General features: G+C 40.9%; 1 protein-coding gene across 3 annotated transcripts in view; it reads right to left on the bottom strand.

Moving 5' to 3' along the window:
* Positions 1–3,513: 3,513 nt before the first annotated feature.
* LOC145349042 (zinc finger matrin-type protein 1-like) overlaps positions 3,514–15,078 on the bottom strand; it is a 128,893-nt gene continuing 117,328 nt past the window's right edge. For 2 of the 3 annotated variants that reach the window (XM_080197321.1, XM_080197311.1), the window contains exons 4-7: positions 13,316–13,478; positions 10,773–11,069; positions 7,166–7,262; positions 3,514–4,667 (exon numbers count right to left, since the gene is read on the bottom strand). In XM_080197321.1, coding sequence (XP_080053447.1) covers positions 3,845–4,667; positions 7,166–7,262; positions 10,773–11,069; positions 13,316–13,478 — 1,380 coding nt within the window. In that variant the 3' untranslated portion in view covers positions 3,514–3,844. The remainder of the gene's footprint in view (positions 4,668–7,165; positions 7,263–10,772; positions 11,070–13,315; positions 13,479–15,078) is intronic. The other variant, XM_080197302.1, reaches the window with a different exon arrangement.

Raw genomic sequence — 15,078 nt, 5'->3', positions numbered from 1 at the left:
TTTATTTTAAAATGGAAATGAAATTGTTGCTTCCTGCAAGCTTGGCCACTTCCATTAACCACATGACTCTGTCAGTCAATCTAATCAAATCTCACATGACCCTGTATACCTGGTTTAAAATATCAGGAGAACACAAGTAAACAAAGGGTTTATTAACTCTACAAAGTGACACATACTAAGTTAAAATCAGTTATTATCCTGCATTCTCATAATTTGTGTTGCATGTTTTCCCAAACAAACTGACTCTTGTAACAAAACACTGCCTCTTAAAGCACCTTAAACAGAAAATACATCATCGCAGTAACACAATGCCATAATAAATATCTGGTTTCAGAACCACCATTCAGTCTGTGAAGTGAGCTGTCTGAAGAATGGGGATTCCTTTGCATATTCTTGAATAAACAGCTGGAAGACCTTGAGTCTTGCCTGACCTGTGGGGAAAACTAGAGGGAGACTGAACTCCAAGAAATTTTCCCTTTCATACCTGACATAATTTAAAAGCCAATTAATGCTTGAAAAGGAAGTTTAATAAATGGGCTTTGAGAAAGGATTGGGAAACAAGGTGAGGTGGCATGATTTTAACCTGGGAGAACTCTTGTTGAATGCAGTTATTGCAATAGCCTAAGCCACCGATGATAGAGCAGAGGCAGGACAAATATTCAACAGTTGAAAGAGTGGAAGATAAATCCACAACTTGAACACAAACACTTTCAGACAAGTGCCGTAAGCACTGATTGTTATTGAGCCTCATAATATTGCTTCCTACCGAGCAAGTAATAGTACGATGGTTTGGTTGCACAGAACTGTTTATGCAAGTTCTACATTGCTGCAGCCAACCTGATACTAGTTGCAGAAGAAAGCCACCTACAAATGGAATAGAAACTAAGGTGAGCCCAACTTCTACATGCTCCTGTTTTCAAATTAAAAGAAACATCAGAAAACCCACACGGTTTCTATTTTACTTTAGGTGTTACGATCTAAGTTGATGGTAATTAACATAGAAACACATAAGGTAGAAGGAGGAGGAGGCCATCTGGCCCTTCGAGTCTGCTCTGCCATTCTTTACTTTCCTGTCCTTACTTTAGGAACTTTCAAGTGGTTATTGGATAGGCACATGAAGCACACCAGAATGATAGGGAGTGGGATAGCTTGATTTTGGTTTTGGACAAAGCTCGGCACAACATCGAGAGCTGAAGGGCCTGTACTGTGCTGTACTGTTTTATGTTCTATCATGATCATGGCTGATCATGCAACTTAATTATTACTGTTCAGATTTTTTAAAAGAGTTTTGTGCCACTATAAGCCTTGTCAGCTCGGTACCTCACTCCTCTGTAGAACCTTTTCTTTTCACCAAACATTTGGTTCCTTGCCCCAACATAGTTACGTCTTTATTATCTGGCATGAGTGGGGAATGGATGATTCCGGTTAACCGAAAATGCCATTACCTAAATATTGCTTTCTCAATATATCCTGGGTGATCTTACGGGATACAATGCTGCATAAAATCCATTCTTGTTGACAGAGATCTTCTGTTGTCAAAATTGGAATGCCTCCATCTCCAGGACATGTACGAAGAATGAATAGGTCTGCAAACATTCCCTTGGAAGTTCTCCTCCAAGTCAATTGCCATCCTGACTTGGAAATATATCACCATTCCTTCACTCCCATTAGCTCAGGCTGACTGGATTTGAACTCAGGTTCAAAAGGTCAGTCCTTAACTGACTGCAATGTCCACTTCATTCCATTCTTGAATACTGAGGTTTAGTCACAGTATTTTATCCATAGTCTCAAATTTTAAATAAATTATCTACAAGGAATCAACTCAGCAGTTGTATTACCAAAATTTATACAATAGATTTAAGCACTTATCTGTGCAGATTAAATAAAGACTTTAAAGAAAATGGAAACAAAATCAAATGCCATTAATTTGGTGATCCTATACTATTCCACAATTTATTCCCATCACTTCCAAAGATAGTGAATCACAAGAAGTGAAATTCCTTCAGTCAGTAATTTTTTTGGCAAAGTTAGTCTGGATGCAAAATTGGAGGATTGTTATACGCACAGAAATGTTTTTGTTTTTGCCATTTGGATAAATTTTAGTTTATTTATTTGTGTCACAAGTAGGCTTACATTAACACTCCAATGAAGTTACTGTGAAAATCGCCTAGTTAGCACACTCCAGTGCCTGTTTGGGTACACTGAGGGAGAATTTAGCATGGTCAATGCACCTAACCAGAGCTTCTTTTGTCTTGTGGGAGGAAACCAGAGCACCCAGAGGAAAACCCATGCACGTGTAGAACGTGCAGACTCCACACAGACACCGACCCAAAGCAGAATCGAACCCGGGTCCCTCGGGCTGAGAGGCAGCAGTGCTAACCACTGTGTCACCGTTAGTCCCAGCATTTGGTACAGTTTAGATCCACAGTACCTAACAGTCTTCCAGAGGCCAGGACTGGGTCTGGCCTACATGTGGCTTCAGAACTGCAACAAATGTAGGCAGCACGGTGGCACAGTGGTGGAGATGATGTTTCCTGTTTTCAGAATCTAGAACTAGGGGATCACAGTTTAAAAATAAGGGGTCACTTATTTAAGACAGATATCAGGAAATTTTTTCTAAGGGTTGAGAGACTCTGGATCTCTCTCTTCCTCAAAAGTCAAGGGAAGCAGAGTCTTTGAATAGTTTTAAAGCAGAGCTAGGTAGATTCTTGATTAACAAGGGGTGAAAGGTTATTGGGGGTTGGCAGGAATGTGAAGTTGAAGTTCTGATCAGATCAGCCATGATTTTATTGAATGACAAAAGAGGCTTAAGGGGCTATGCCCGCTGCTAATTCATATGGGTGCACGCTCGATGGGCCGAACGGCCTCCTTCTGCACCGTATGGATTGTATGAAACATTGGGTGTCCACAAAGATCAGTTCAGATGTTGCAGACATTGTGGCACTGATACCTTTTGTCCCTGGAGATATTTTCTGTACATCACTAAAGACTGCTTTTGCTTCTTGATCCATTTTGTTGTTGAAAAGCGCGATAGAACTTCACATTAGACAATGTATGACACCTAGTGAGACAAACAGAAAGTACACACAAAATCTCCCATGCACTACTCGCAGTATGACAGGGAACGTGTGATTGCATATGAATAGGAACAATTGCACCATGAAAGTATTATTCTGCTGTGCGAGAGTAAATGAGCGGCTCTTAAAGGTTACAAAGTCTTTAACCAAGTGTTTGTTGGGGGTTTGTCTATACATTCCAAAAACTGTCCATATTTCATTATACTTATTCCCCAATACTCCAACATATACTACCAAAATTTGTATTAGACAGAGTGTGACATCTGAAGTGTACTAGACAGGAAATGCATGCACATAAAGAGGTTGTTATGCAAATAAATGTTTTTTTAAAAGGATGTCTTTCCAGATCAGCTCTATATATGTGCATCTTTTCATGTAGCATGTATATGTTGTGTCATGTTACTTAATCAGAAAACATTTAAAACTATAAGCAGTTTATTAAAAGTTGAACAGATCTTAATGGCCCAAGGATTTACAATTTATCCTTACTTATTAGAGTTGCAGTTTCAACAAGGCTAACAGCAAGTCTATAAGGACACTTAAAACATGACTTTCAACATCAGTATTATATTTTGTAACGAAGGTTGCTGCTGATTGGAAAATATGGTAACGACAAACAGAATTCATAGAGATGGCCAACATTGGAACAATATTAATTTACTGGAGAGAAAAGTTATAGAATCTTCAAAACAACCATTTTTATTCTTAAAATGCTTGAGCAAATTAAAGCAGTGATCAAGCATCAAAGTCTGCACTGTTCCTTTGTATCAAATTCCCAAAATAGATTCATCCCAAAGTTTTTCCTCTTCTGTTCTCATATCAACTTCCTTCTTCTTTTTCTGCTTTTTATGTTTTAATTTCATTTCTTCTCTTTCTTGATAAACGTCCTTTTTTTCCTTTTTATGTTTTAACTTCTCTTCTCTGCCCAGTACTAGTTCTTCTTCTTTGTCCTTTTGTTCTGGTTTCTGCTTTGATTGTTCCTTCCCTTGTTCTAAACCCAGTCCTTCAGGGCTTCTCTCTGTTCTGTAGCTTGGATGCTCACACTCCCATTTAGATTCGGCCTCCTTGTTCCTTTTCTCCCTTCTGCGCACCTTCTTCCTCCCCCTACTTTTGTCTTTCTTGGGTGAGCCAGTGCTGTCATCAGAGGTCATGGGTCTACATTCGTCGGTGGACTCCACACTGGATGGATCTCGACTATTTTCTGGGTGAGTTGGCATTTCCGCGTAGCACGCTATATGCAAGTCACTGTCTTGCTCTTGCTTGTCCCTCGGTTGGTCATTCCACAACGGAGGCCACTGTTCAGCTTCAGCATCCACAGCCGTTGGGAAAACCTGCTCATTTGATAAGGAAACTGGGTTGGCCCCAGAAATGCCCTGCCTGACCTCCAACTGGTATTCAGCAGAATGGAGAGGGCTGCCTGCAGGTAAGTCCTCTATCTCCTCTTCTGCAGTATGCTCACATTTTCTAAAGGACACCTTTGGCACAAGGCCCCGGGCTTTCTGAACTTTGATGAAATCATCAAGCTCATCCTGGAACGAGTCATATATCTTTGACTTTGTATTCTTTACCAGGTTAACCACTTTGTTTTCTCTGTAAATAAATAAAAATGAATGTTAGCTCTCGTTTTTAACAAATCCTGCTGGTTCTTTTGACAATATGGCTCAGTGAAGAATGCAAACTTTCAGAATACAAGCTCATCATTTCACTGTGTCTATGAGGAATCATAATGAAGTGACAGGTGCCTGATCCATTAAGATTGTACCAGACACAAACATAGTGCTGAAGTATTGTTGTTTGGACAGCCCCTATCCACCAGAAAGTCTGTAATCTTGTGGAAGTGGCAATAAATCAGACTAAAGCAAAATTAATCCAATTGGGAACAAAACTGATCTGGAAACAACAGTCTTTCTCTGCCTGTATTTATATCTACATGTCAAAAATCAACACAACAGTTGGAAAATTTTGCTAAACAATGAAATATAATTTTATTCAAAAGCCCCAAAACAGGTTGTTAGTTGAGGAGGAACTTGTAGGGTCATATAGATTTTGGAAACTTTACAGAGGCTAAGAAAAAGCATTGAAAGACTTTTATTCCACAGAATCGTAGAGGTCAAAGAGACTTACAGCATGGAAACAGGCCCTTCAGCCCAACTTGTCCAAACCTCCCAGTTTTTAACCAGTAAGCTATTCACAATTGTGGCATTTGGCCCGTATCCATCGATACCCATCTTACCCATGTAACTGTCTAAATGCTTCTTAAGAGACAAAATTGTACCCACCTCTATTACTACCTCTGGCAACTTGTTCCAGGCACTCACCACCTTCTGCGTGAAAAAATTGCCCTTCTGGACTCTTTTGTATCTCTCCCCTCTCACCTTAAACCTATACCCTTTAGGTTTGGACTCCCCTATCTTTGGGAAAAGATGTTGATTATCTACCTCAACTATGTCCTCATTATTTTATAGACCTCTATACGATCACCCCTAAGCCTCCTACGCTTCAGGGAAAAAAGTCACAGTCGATCCAACCTCCGTTTATAACTCAAAACATCAAGTCCTGGCAGCATCTTAGTAAATCTTTTCTGCACTCTTTCTAGTTTAATTATATCCTTTCTATAATAGGGTGACCAGAACTGTACACAGTATTCCAAGTGTGGTCTTATCAACAAGACATCCAAACTCCTGTATTCAATGTTCTGACCAATGGAACCAAACATGCTAAATATCTTCTTCGCCACCCTGTCCACTTTCAAGGAGCTATGAACCTGTACCCCTAGATCTCTTTGGTCTATTACTCTCCCCACACCCTACCATTAACTAAATAACTCCTGCCCTGGTTTGATCTACCAAAATGCATCACCTTGCATTTATCTAAATTAAACTCCATCTGCTGTTCATCAGCCCAATGGCCTAACTGATTGAGGTCCTGCCGCAATCCTAGATAACCTTCTTCATTATCCATTTTGTCACTAATCCTGGTGTCATCTGCAAACGTGCTAACCATGCCTCTTAAATTCTCATCCAAATCATTAATATAAATGACAAATAACAGTGGACCGAGCACTGTTCCCTGAGGCACACCACTGGTCAGGTGCAAACTCCACACAGACACTGACCCAAGCCGGGAACTGAACCGGGTCCCTGGAGCTGTGACGGAGCAGTGCTAACCACTGTGCCACCATGCTGAGGCAGGCAAGACCAGCAGGTTTAGGCATCCACTGGAGCAACTCCAGAACCAAGCCGAGAACCAACCAAGCAGCGAGGGACCAAATTACTTTAACTAAAATTGAAATCAATCCGAACATTAACCCTGAAATCAGATTTTTATATACGTTGTACATAAATGCTGTTTAATTTCCAACATGAACCAGTCTAGTCAACTAACACTGAAATTAAGGAATAACTTGCATTATGCGGTGCCTTCAAGCAGTCAGACCATTGTAAAGTGTTTCATTTTTAATATAGTCACTTTTGTAATTTTGGTACATATGCAAACCAATGTGCATATGGAACAATGAGGCAATCTGCTCAAAATAAAAACAAAAATGCTGGAAAAATTCAGGCCTAACAGCAGCTGTGGAGAGAGAAACATAGTTAATGTTTCAGATTAATAACCTATCATCAGGACTGTCTTCCCATCATTTGTTTTTATTTCAGATCTCCAGCATCTGCATTATTTTGCTTATGCAGAGAGCAGGTTTTGCTGACATTGAGAGTTTAATGTTACATAGAAACCCTACAGCTAAGGAGGCCATTCAGCCCATCAAGTTTGCACTGACAACAATCTCACCTCGGCCCTATCCCTGATGTTGACCAGGACACCAGACAAAAAGTTAGTAGCACGTCATATTTTACATCTAACTGAGCTGGCAGTCGGAGTTTCATGTCTTCTTCTGAGACAATGGCATCTCTGACAGTGCTGTACTCCCTCAGTGATGTGCTCCTTCAGCCTTGGTTAAATGCTCAAGTGTCTGTCTCATAGCTACCAAGCCTCCAAGCTACATGATATATTGTCGTTCAATCCAATCATTCAGGTTACATGTGCGTTGGTAGCAATGGGATTTGGCTGAAAAAATATAAAACTCTTACTTCAGTTGGTGTTTATATCCTTGCAGGTGACACTGGTATTGCTCAATGGAATTAAGTGTAACATTGCAGATAGCACATAGATGGTCGCCTGTTCCTACTATAAATAAAACATAGAGTCAATTATTTTTCCAATTAATTTCCAGATGCCTACAAAATTAAGACTGTTACACAATTTACTTACTTTCAAACATCCAAATGTTTAGAGGTTAATGTGTAAATTATAATCAATGCAGCCTACGCTGTTTTTATCACTTCTAAATGTTTAATAATACTTGTGTCTGCTGCATATTGTACAGCTCTGAAGGAGTCTGGAGTCTCTCAGACATCTCTTCCCTCAGCCTTACATAGCTGAAGCAAGCAGGTGCATTGCTGTATTATCAATTGCGTTTAACTCTTTTTATTTTATTATTGGACCTTCTTTGGATGCTCTTCTAAATTGTAGTTTGAGTCATGCAAACTACTCTTAAAAAAGGAACACTGACTATCCTTAGATCACCGGATTAAATTTTAGTTTTATAGGGTCCTCAGGAACCACAGTCATGATGCAGGTTATTATACAGTTGGATCAATGTGTGTCTCGGAGCAGCTACACTTAACAGCACTCGAGAAACTCAATGCCATCCAGTTGCTTCATTCAAGATCTCTGTCGCTGGATTCAATATTCTCTCTGCCTTCACTGGCATATTAAGGTGGCACGGTGGCACACTGCTGACTCAAAGTGCCAGTAACCCTTGTTCAATTCTGGCCTTGGGCGACTGGGCAGAGTCTGCATGTTCTCCTCGTGTCTGCGTGAGTTTCCTCTGGGTGCTCTGGTTTCCTCCCACACTCCAAAGCTATGCGGATTAGGGGGATTGGCCGTGTAAATTGCCTCTTAGTCGAGGGGCTTGCAGGATAGTGGGTTACGGGGATAGAGTCTGGGTGGGTTTGTGGTTGGTGCAGACTCAATGGGCCAAATAGCCTCCTTCTGCACTGTAGGGTTCCTATAGCTTCTATGATTTTGACTGCAGTATGTACTATCTATGCTGAATAAACTCATGAAGCTGTTTTATGGTGTCTCCCAGCTCAATCTTACTACTAATAATGAGCAGAGTAATACCATCACTTCCCAGGTTTTCCATCACCTGTTCTGGATATATTATCACTACATCCTTATTGTGACTGGGATAAAAATCTTAGAATTCGCAACTACACCCCATAGTGGAGTTAAAGCTACAGTGTTGCAAGAAGGCAACCCTCTTAACATCATCTCAAGGTCATTAAGTTTTAGTTTATTTATGAACATCACAAGTAGGCTTACATTAACACTGCAATGAAGTTACTGTGAAAATCCCCTAGTCGCCACACTCTGCCACCTGTTCGGGTACACTGAGGTAGAATTTAGCATGGCTAATGCACCTAACCAGTTCGTCTTTCTGATTGTGGGAGGAAACCGCAGCACCCCGGAGGAAACACATACAGACATGGAGAGAACATGCAGACTTCCCACAGACAGTGACCCAAGCTGGGAATCAAATCTGAGTCCCAGGTGCTGTGAGGCAGCAATGCTAACCACTGTGCCACTGGGCCACCCCTAGGGTTCGGAATAGAGCAAGCTATTGAGACCCTTCTAATGAGATCAAGACTGATCTGTATCCTAACTCTATCTACTGTATCTAACTACTTTGGTTAGGTGGTTGAAGGACAAGGTCAGCATACGTAGGGGAACACTGCTCCAAGCCACTCATCATCCTAACATGGTACTATATCATTGTTGCTTGGTCAAAATCTTGGAACTCCGTCCCTAACAGGACTGTAGGTCTATCTGCTCCAGATGGCCTTCAACAGGTTATGAAATCCAACTTATTTTTAAAGTTGGAAACTCCCAAGTCCTCACTGATCTCAGGTGTTTTGCGCATGTGCTGGGAGTGGGCAGTGCATGCACAATGCAGCATTTTAAGTTCTTCAGGCCAAGGATGGGCTCAAAGTGCTTGTACAAACCTAAAATAGCATGGAAAACTGGGTCACGTGACCCAGAAGCAGGGCACCATGCGGGAGATGGGTGCCAGTTGGCAGACAGGGAAAGGTTCCAATTAAGAGGAAAGAGGAGCCGAGAATGAGGCTACAAGCAGAAAAAGGTTTGGGGTTGGCAGACTTAGTGCTGAGAATTCAGGTGAGGCTCCAGCAATTGAACAGGGCTCAGGAGAAACCTGGTGGGAAGACTGATGACTCTGTGCTGCGGGCTGGAGGGATTACTGCAGCAGTAGTATTCTGCTCGGTGCGGTTGAAGAGCTGAAGTTGTGGTTGTGAGTGAGTGCTTGAGTATACACTTAGGAATCCAGGGGAACAGAAACCCAAGAGATGAGATGAAACCCTGCAAGGTGAGCTGTCATTGAGGCCAAGTTACAGCGGCCTTTGAAGAGAATGCAAAGGTTAGATCTTCAAAGGTGAAGACTGGAATCCTCCGTGTGAGAGACTGAGTTTCTACAAGATTAGTTGACTCAAAGTGGTTACTAACTTCTTGTGGGTTATTGATAAATCCATGGAATCTGTCTTGTCTGCATTTGACATTTACCGTGCATTGTGATATTTTTGGCCGTAGTTACCCGTAAATTCACATACACTTCATATTAATCCTGAATGTTAGAGCGTTAGATAGATATTGTAAATTCTTTTATCTTTCGATGCTGGGGAGCCAGAAAATTCTAGCCTAATACCTCTATTTGTGAAACCCAAGATGCCATGTGTTTTTTGCGAAATACTTTCTCAATTTGTCCCATCACCTTCAAAGACCTACACACAGGGGGCTCCCCAAATCCCTCAGTCCCTGCACCCTTTAGAACTGTTAGCATTAAGTCTGTATTATCTCTCCCTATCTCTTCTGCTAAAACGCATCATCTCAAAGTTTTCTATCAAATTCCATCTGCCACTTATTCACCCATTCTGTTAGCTTATGTCCAGCTGCTGTGTTTTTTAAACCCTTGTGGGATGGCAGCATTGCTGAGAAGATCAGCAATTTTTCTCATCCCTTATTGCTCTTAAGAAACGTCCTCCATCATGTTTTGTTATACAAGGTGACTGTTTTATATTTAAATAGTTGCATGATTGCTTTAAGTGTAGGTCACATGATTTGATCACAAGGTCATTGGGTGTTTCACGAGCTTCTGTCTGAGTTTCATTTTCTGTTCTGTGCACAGGATCTCTCTTACAATAAACCTGTCGTGTGTTACTTTGAACCTACGCAAACCACATTTTCCTTTTTGTGTAAGAGCTACAAACCCCGAATACAGTTAGGACATTACTGGATCATGTGACCCAGAAGCAGGACATCATATGGGAGATGGGTCCCAGACAGCGGACAGGGAAAGGTTCTAATTAAGTTACAAATGGTCGGTGGCCGCTTCCTTAAAGGTTGCGCAAGTGTTTTGTGATCAACAGGTTTACATTAAGACATTCAGGGCATATTCATTTTGCTTTCCTTCCTGGCATTTTTCAGATTTTTTAAAATTGTAAAATTTTGATTTTGAGTTTTCTAAGCCAGTAAACATAACCAGAATCTGGGTAAAAACATTCTGTTGTTCCTAACCTTATTTGTTCAAATGATAATTAATAATAACAAATGGTTACTAACCATTCTTTTCAGCAGAATCCGTCTCCTTCCCCAGTTCCTCCACTAACTGTCTCCTTATATCATTTTTCTTGTGCTTCTTGCCATTATAATGCTGTTGGGCCATGAATGGGTTGTTGAAGGAGGCACTACATAGTTTGCAGAACTTGTTGGGATCCTCCAGGTCCAAAGCTGTGGAAGCTGCAGACCCTTCAAGAACTGCCTCTTGTTTGCCCTTTTCCAGCTGTTCATTCTGCACACAGCTCGTCTCCTCTGAAGGCGCACTTGCTACATCCGTGGACACTGTGATAGAACACAGCACTGAAATTCAAAGTAATGGCTGCAATGATTCAAGATAGCTTTCAAATTTCATCCTTCACATTGCTGTTTCTGAAAATTAAAGAGTGTGCGGACTGGATACAAAGGCCAATTGTTCTGAGCAGCTAATAGATCAATCAGTGTATAATTCAAGCCCCAAATTTGTGGTCTTAAAAAGACTCAGGCACAATTTATGCACATTTCAAATGTTCAATTAAGTAAGGTAAGTTTAAATTCAAATATTTCACTCCAGTGTTGAGTTAATGAGTACTAGATTGCAGTAACTGTACTACTAGATTTCAGACACCGAACACAGACCCTTAATCAATTAAACCCACTGTCTCCCCTCCCAAGATTACAAATGAATCAGTGGTGCTTTTTAATTGGAAACTAGGTATTTTCAAGTGTCCTAGATCAACTACTGACAGCAGATTCATCCAACTCTTCACAGTTTTAGACTTGAAAATTGAACATTGCAGTTGATATAGTCGGTAGGGTCCGGGTGTGTAAGATTGAGTTCACACTTTAAATAACACATTAACATCATTTCATTTCTCTGAAACACTTCAACTGATCAGTGTTGAAATTCTGTTCCCATAACAACAGTTGCAGAAGAAGTGGATGCAAAAGCAAATATAACGTTCGGATTGGAAGGCCTTAGTGTAAACCTGAGTGTCATACAATGAGCTCAATTTCTGCACCCAAGTTGAGTCTAGGGTGCAGCGAGGGTTTGGGAGAAGTGTTGAGATGCATTGCCAGGCCCTTTGGGAGCCATGCATAAAGTGTGACCAACAACTTGGTAGAAAAAAACTAAGTAATTGTGTATTTGGGAAAACAATAATCAGTTTCAAGGGATATTGCTTTTTCTAATTAAAGGAAGCACACGACAGACGCAACCTCTGTGAGACTGACTGGACTGAAAGTTAACATAACTTGTAAATTACAGCCATCTAATGCATAAAGATACTTATAATAGCTGTCCAATTTCTAATAGGTAGAAGGTTTGTTTTAGTAAATTTGCTTTAGTAAGTTAACTTAAAATTTATTTATTAGAGTTACAAGCAGGCTGACATTAACACTGCAATGAAGTATACTGTGAAAATCTTAGCTGCCACACTCCAGCGCCTGTTTGGGTACACTGAGGGAGAATTTAGCATGCCCATGCACCTAACCAGCGCATCATACTGCAGCTATATAAAACCTTGGTTAGGCTGCATTTGGAGTATTGCGTGCAATTCTGGTTACCATACTACCAGAAGCGGAAGCTTTTGAGAGAATGCAAAGAAGCTTCACCAGGATGTTGCTGGTCTCGAGGGTGTTGGCTATAAGAAGAATAATCTCAGATTGTTTTTACTGGAAAGATGGAGGCTGAGGGGAGACCTGATTGAGGTCTATAAAATTCTGAGAGGCATAGTCAGGGTGGATAGTCAGAGGCTTTTCCCCAGGGTAGAAGAGCGAATTACAAGGAATCACAGGTTCAAGGTGAGAGGGGGAAAGTTTAAGGGAGATGTGTAGGGAAGTTTTTCACGCAGAGACGGGTGGGTGCCTGGAAAGTGCTGCCAGAGGAGGTGTTGGAAGCAGGCACTATTAGCAATATTTAAGAGACAACTGGATGGGTACATGAATAGGGAGGGAATGGAGGGATATGGACTGAGTAAGGGTCGAAGGTTTTAGTTTGGGCATCATGATCAGCACAGGTTTGGAGGGCTAAAGGGCTTGATCCTGTGCTGTACTTCTCTTTGTTCTTTGTTTGTCTTTTGGATTGTGGGAGACAACCAGAGTACCAGGAGGAAGCCCACACAGACATGGGGAGAATGTGCAGACTCCAAACAGATAGTGACCCAAGTTGGGAATTGAACCTGAGTCCCTGGCACTGTGAAGCAGCAGTGCTAGCCACTGTGCTACCATGCTGCCCTTGTTTGTACTAGGTTTTCTTACCCAAAATGTATTGCCAAAGTATTCTAAACCGTGGCTAATACAATGCAGGAACCATTTTCAGATAATATAGCCTTTTGTGAAAGGAACAACAGGAATGTATGTGGAAAAGAGCAAATTGTAAGTTGAAGGGTGTGGATCATGAATCGACTGGGGTCAGAATCAGATATCTCAACTCAGCGCCAATGGTTTGAGCTGCCATTCTTGAACCACAACGTACCAGGTCAACTAAAACCAGCTAATATTCTTACAAAATCAGACACTGAACACAGACACAGAGCAGAAAACGGATTCCACAGAAGAGTTTATCCTACCAGTTTGTGGCTGTGTGACGCATGGCTGCTCTCCTACAAGCTGTTTGAGCCTCTTTGCGTGGATCTTTCCTTGATAATGGGATTGAGCAACTACAGGGGATGTGAAAACCATATTGCACAGAATGCAAAATTTATTCTTGTCCACTTCTCCAGTTCCAGCATCCTGCAATCAAGCATCATGTACAATCTCAGTAAGTATACTTACTGTCCAATTATAATTCTGTTATTTGGCCAACTGGTTAAATTTGAACACCCTACTGCATAGCAACTTGTATTTTTTCTTATGAACAAGGAGGAGTAGGCCAATCAATCCCTTGACTCTCATGGTGACCTAATGCTCTGAAGTTGGCTTCAGCAGTGAAGACTGAAGATCTTTAACAACAGAAGCCAGAAGCTATGTCTCCACCCACCCCTGCTCCCCTTTCTGTTTGCTCTGATTTCTGAACTGCAAATTTGCCTTCTAGCACTTTAATAAGAACATTTTAAAAATTCATTCACAGGGTACAAGAGTCAATGGCAAAGTCAGTATTTATTGCCCATCCTTCTTAACAATATGAAGTTTATAAGGTTGTCATGTCTTAGGACTGTCTCTTTAATTTAAGGTAAAATGGAAGGAGGTCAAGTAATCTGTTCCGAGTTCTGTCCACAACAAGCTTGGGTGGCTTGGTTGTAAAAGTTAAAAAGGCCCAGGTTGTTTTACTGGGAAGAAGGTGTGGGATGTTCACTCCTGTTGACAATGGCAAGTGCATCGGCAATGACTGTGGATAGACTGATAGTCTTCAAGTCTCACTGGGAGGTGTTAGAAATGTCAGGTTTTATAAACAGTTATACTTTGTCTATTAAATTTCATGACATAATGGAGTTGGGGTTTAAAGGGTAGCTAATTAGAACAAAGAACAGTACAGCACAAGAACAGGACCTTTGGCCCATCAAGAAGCACTTATACTTGGATATCAGGCCCATATGATTCATGTTGCCTTGGATATGGCCTTTAAGAAATAATAGTCGATAGGAAGCCATCATAGGATCAGGTTGTAGGTTTTCTTAAAGGATCCCTGAGCCTCTCAGACAGGTCAGTCTGCAAGAACGAGAGAGAGAGGAAACAGAGAGATGGATGTAGCCAGTGTCTGTTATTCACCACTCAGAATATGGTTGGAAGCTCACGCTCAAATTGAAGAGACAAAGTTCGTGAGTATTTAAATAAGGTTGGAAGATTCACCTAGATCTGATTACCGGGAGCAATCCCTAAGGTCATCCACATAGTGAAAGTCAGTTCAGGGATTAGAAGTTTTCCGGCTGGAAAAGAAACAGGAAGCAAGCCTCTGGGAGCTCGAAAAGCTCTGGGCTTTTCCTGGAGAATGAAATATCCATTTAAGGGATAACGTAAGCTATAACCATAGAGGGGGGATTTTCAGTCAGTTTATAAATTAAGTAGGGGTGATCTTTTCTTTAGGTTAGAGTATAAGTTGCCTATCTGCAGTTAGGCAATAAAATGAATGCAAAATGTTTTAGATGCTGGAAATATCAAATAAAAACAAAAAGCACTGGAAAAATTCAGCAGGTTTGGCAACATTGTCAAAGAGAGAAACAGAGTTAATGTTTTGAGTTTGATATGACTTCCCTTTATTTCAAATTTCCAACATTCGCAGTATTTTGTTTTTATTGTGCTTGAACAATATTGCTTATGGCTTGTTCATCACAGTAAAATTCTTAAAACTTAACTTACTTAGCATGAAAGATAATGTTTAAGCAGCTGAATCTCG

This window comes from Carcharhinus amblyrhynchos, chromosome 1, assembly GCF_965287045.1.
Source record: "Carcharhinus amblyrhynchos chromosome 1, sCarAmb.v2.hapA, whole genome shotgun sequence".
NCBI classification, from domain to species: domain Eukaryota; kingdom Metazoa; phylum Chordata; class Chondrichthyes; order Carcharhiniformes; family Carcharhinidae; genus Carcharhinus; species Carcharhinus amblyrhynchos.
Note: the sequence above shows the minus strand (reverse complement) of the source record. Positions and strands in the feature narration are given on the sequence as shown.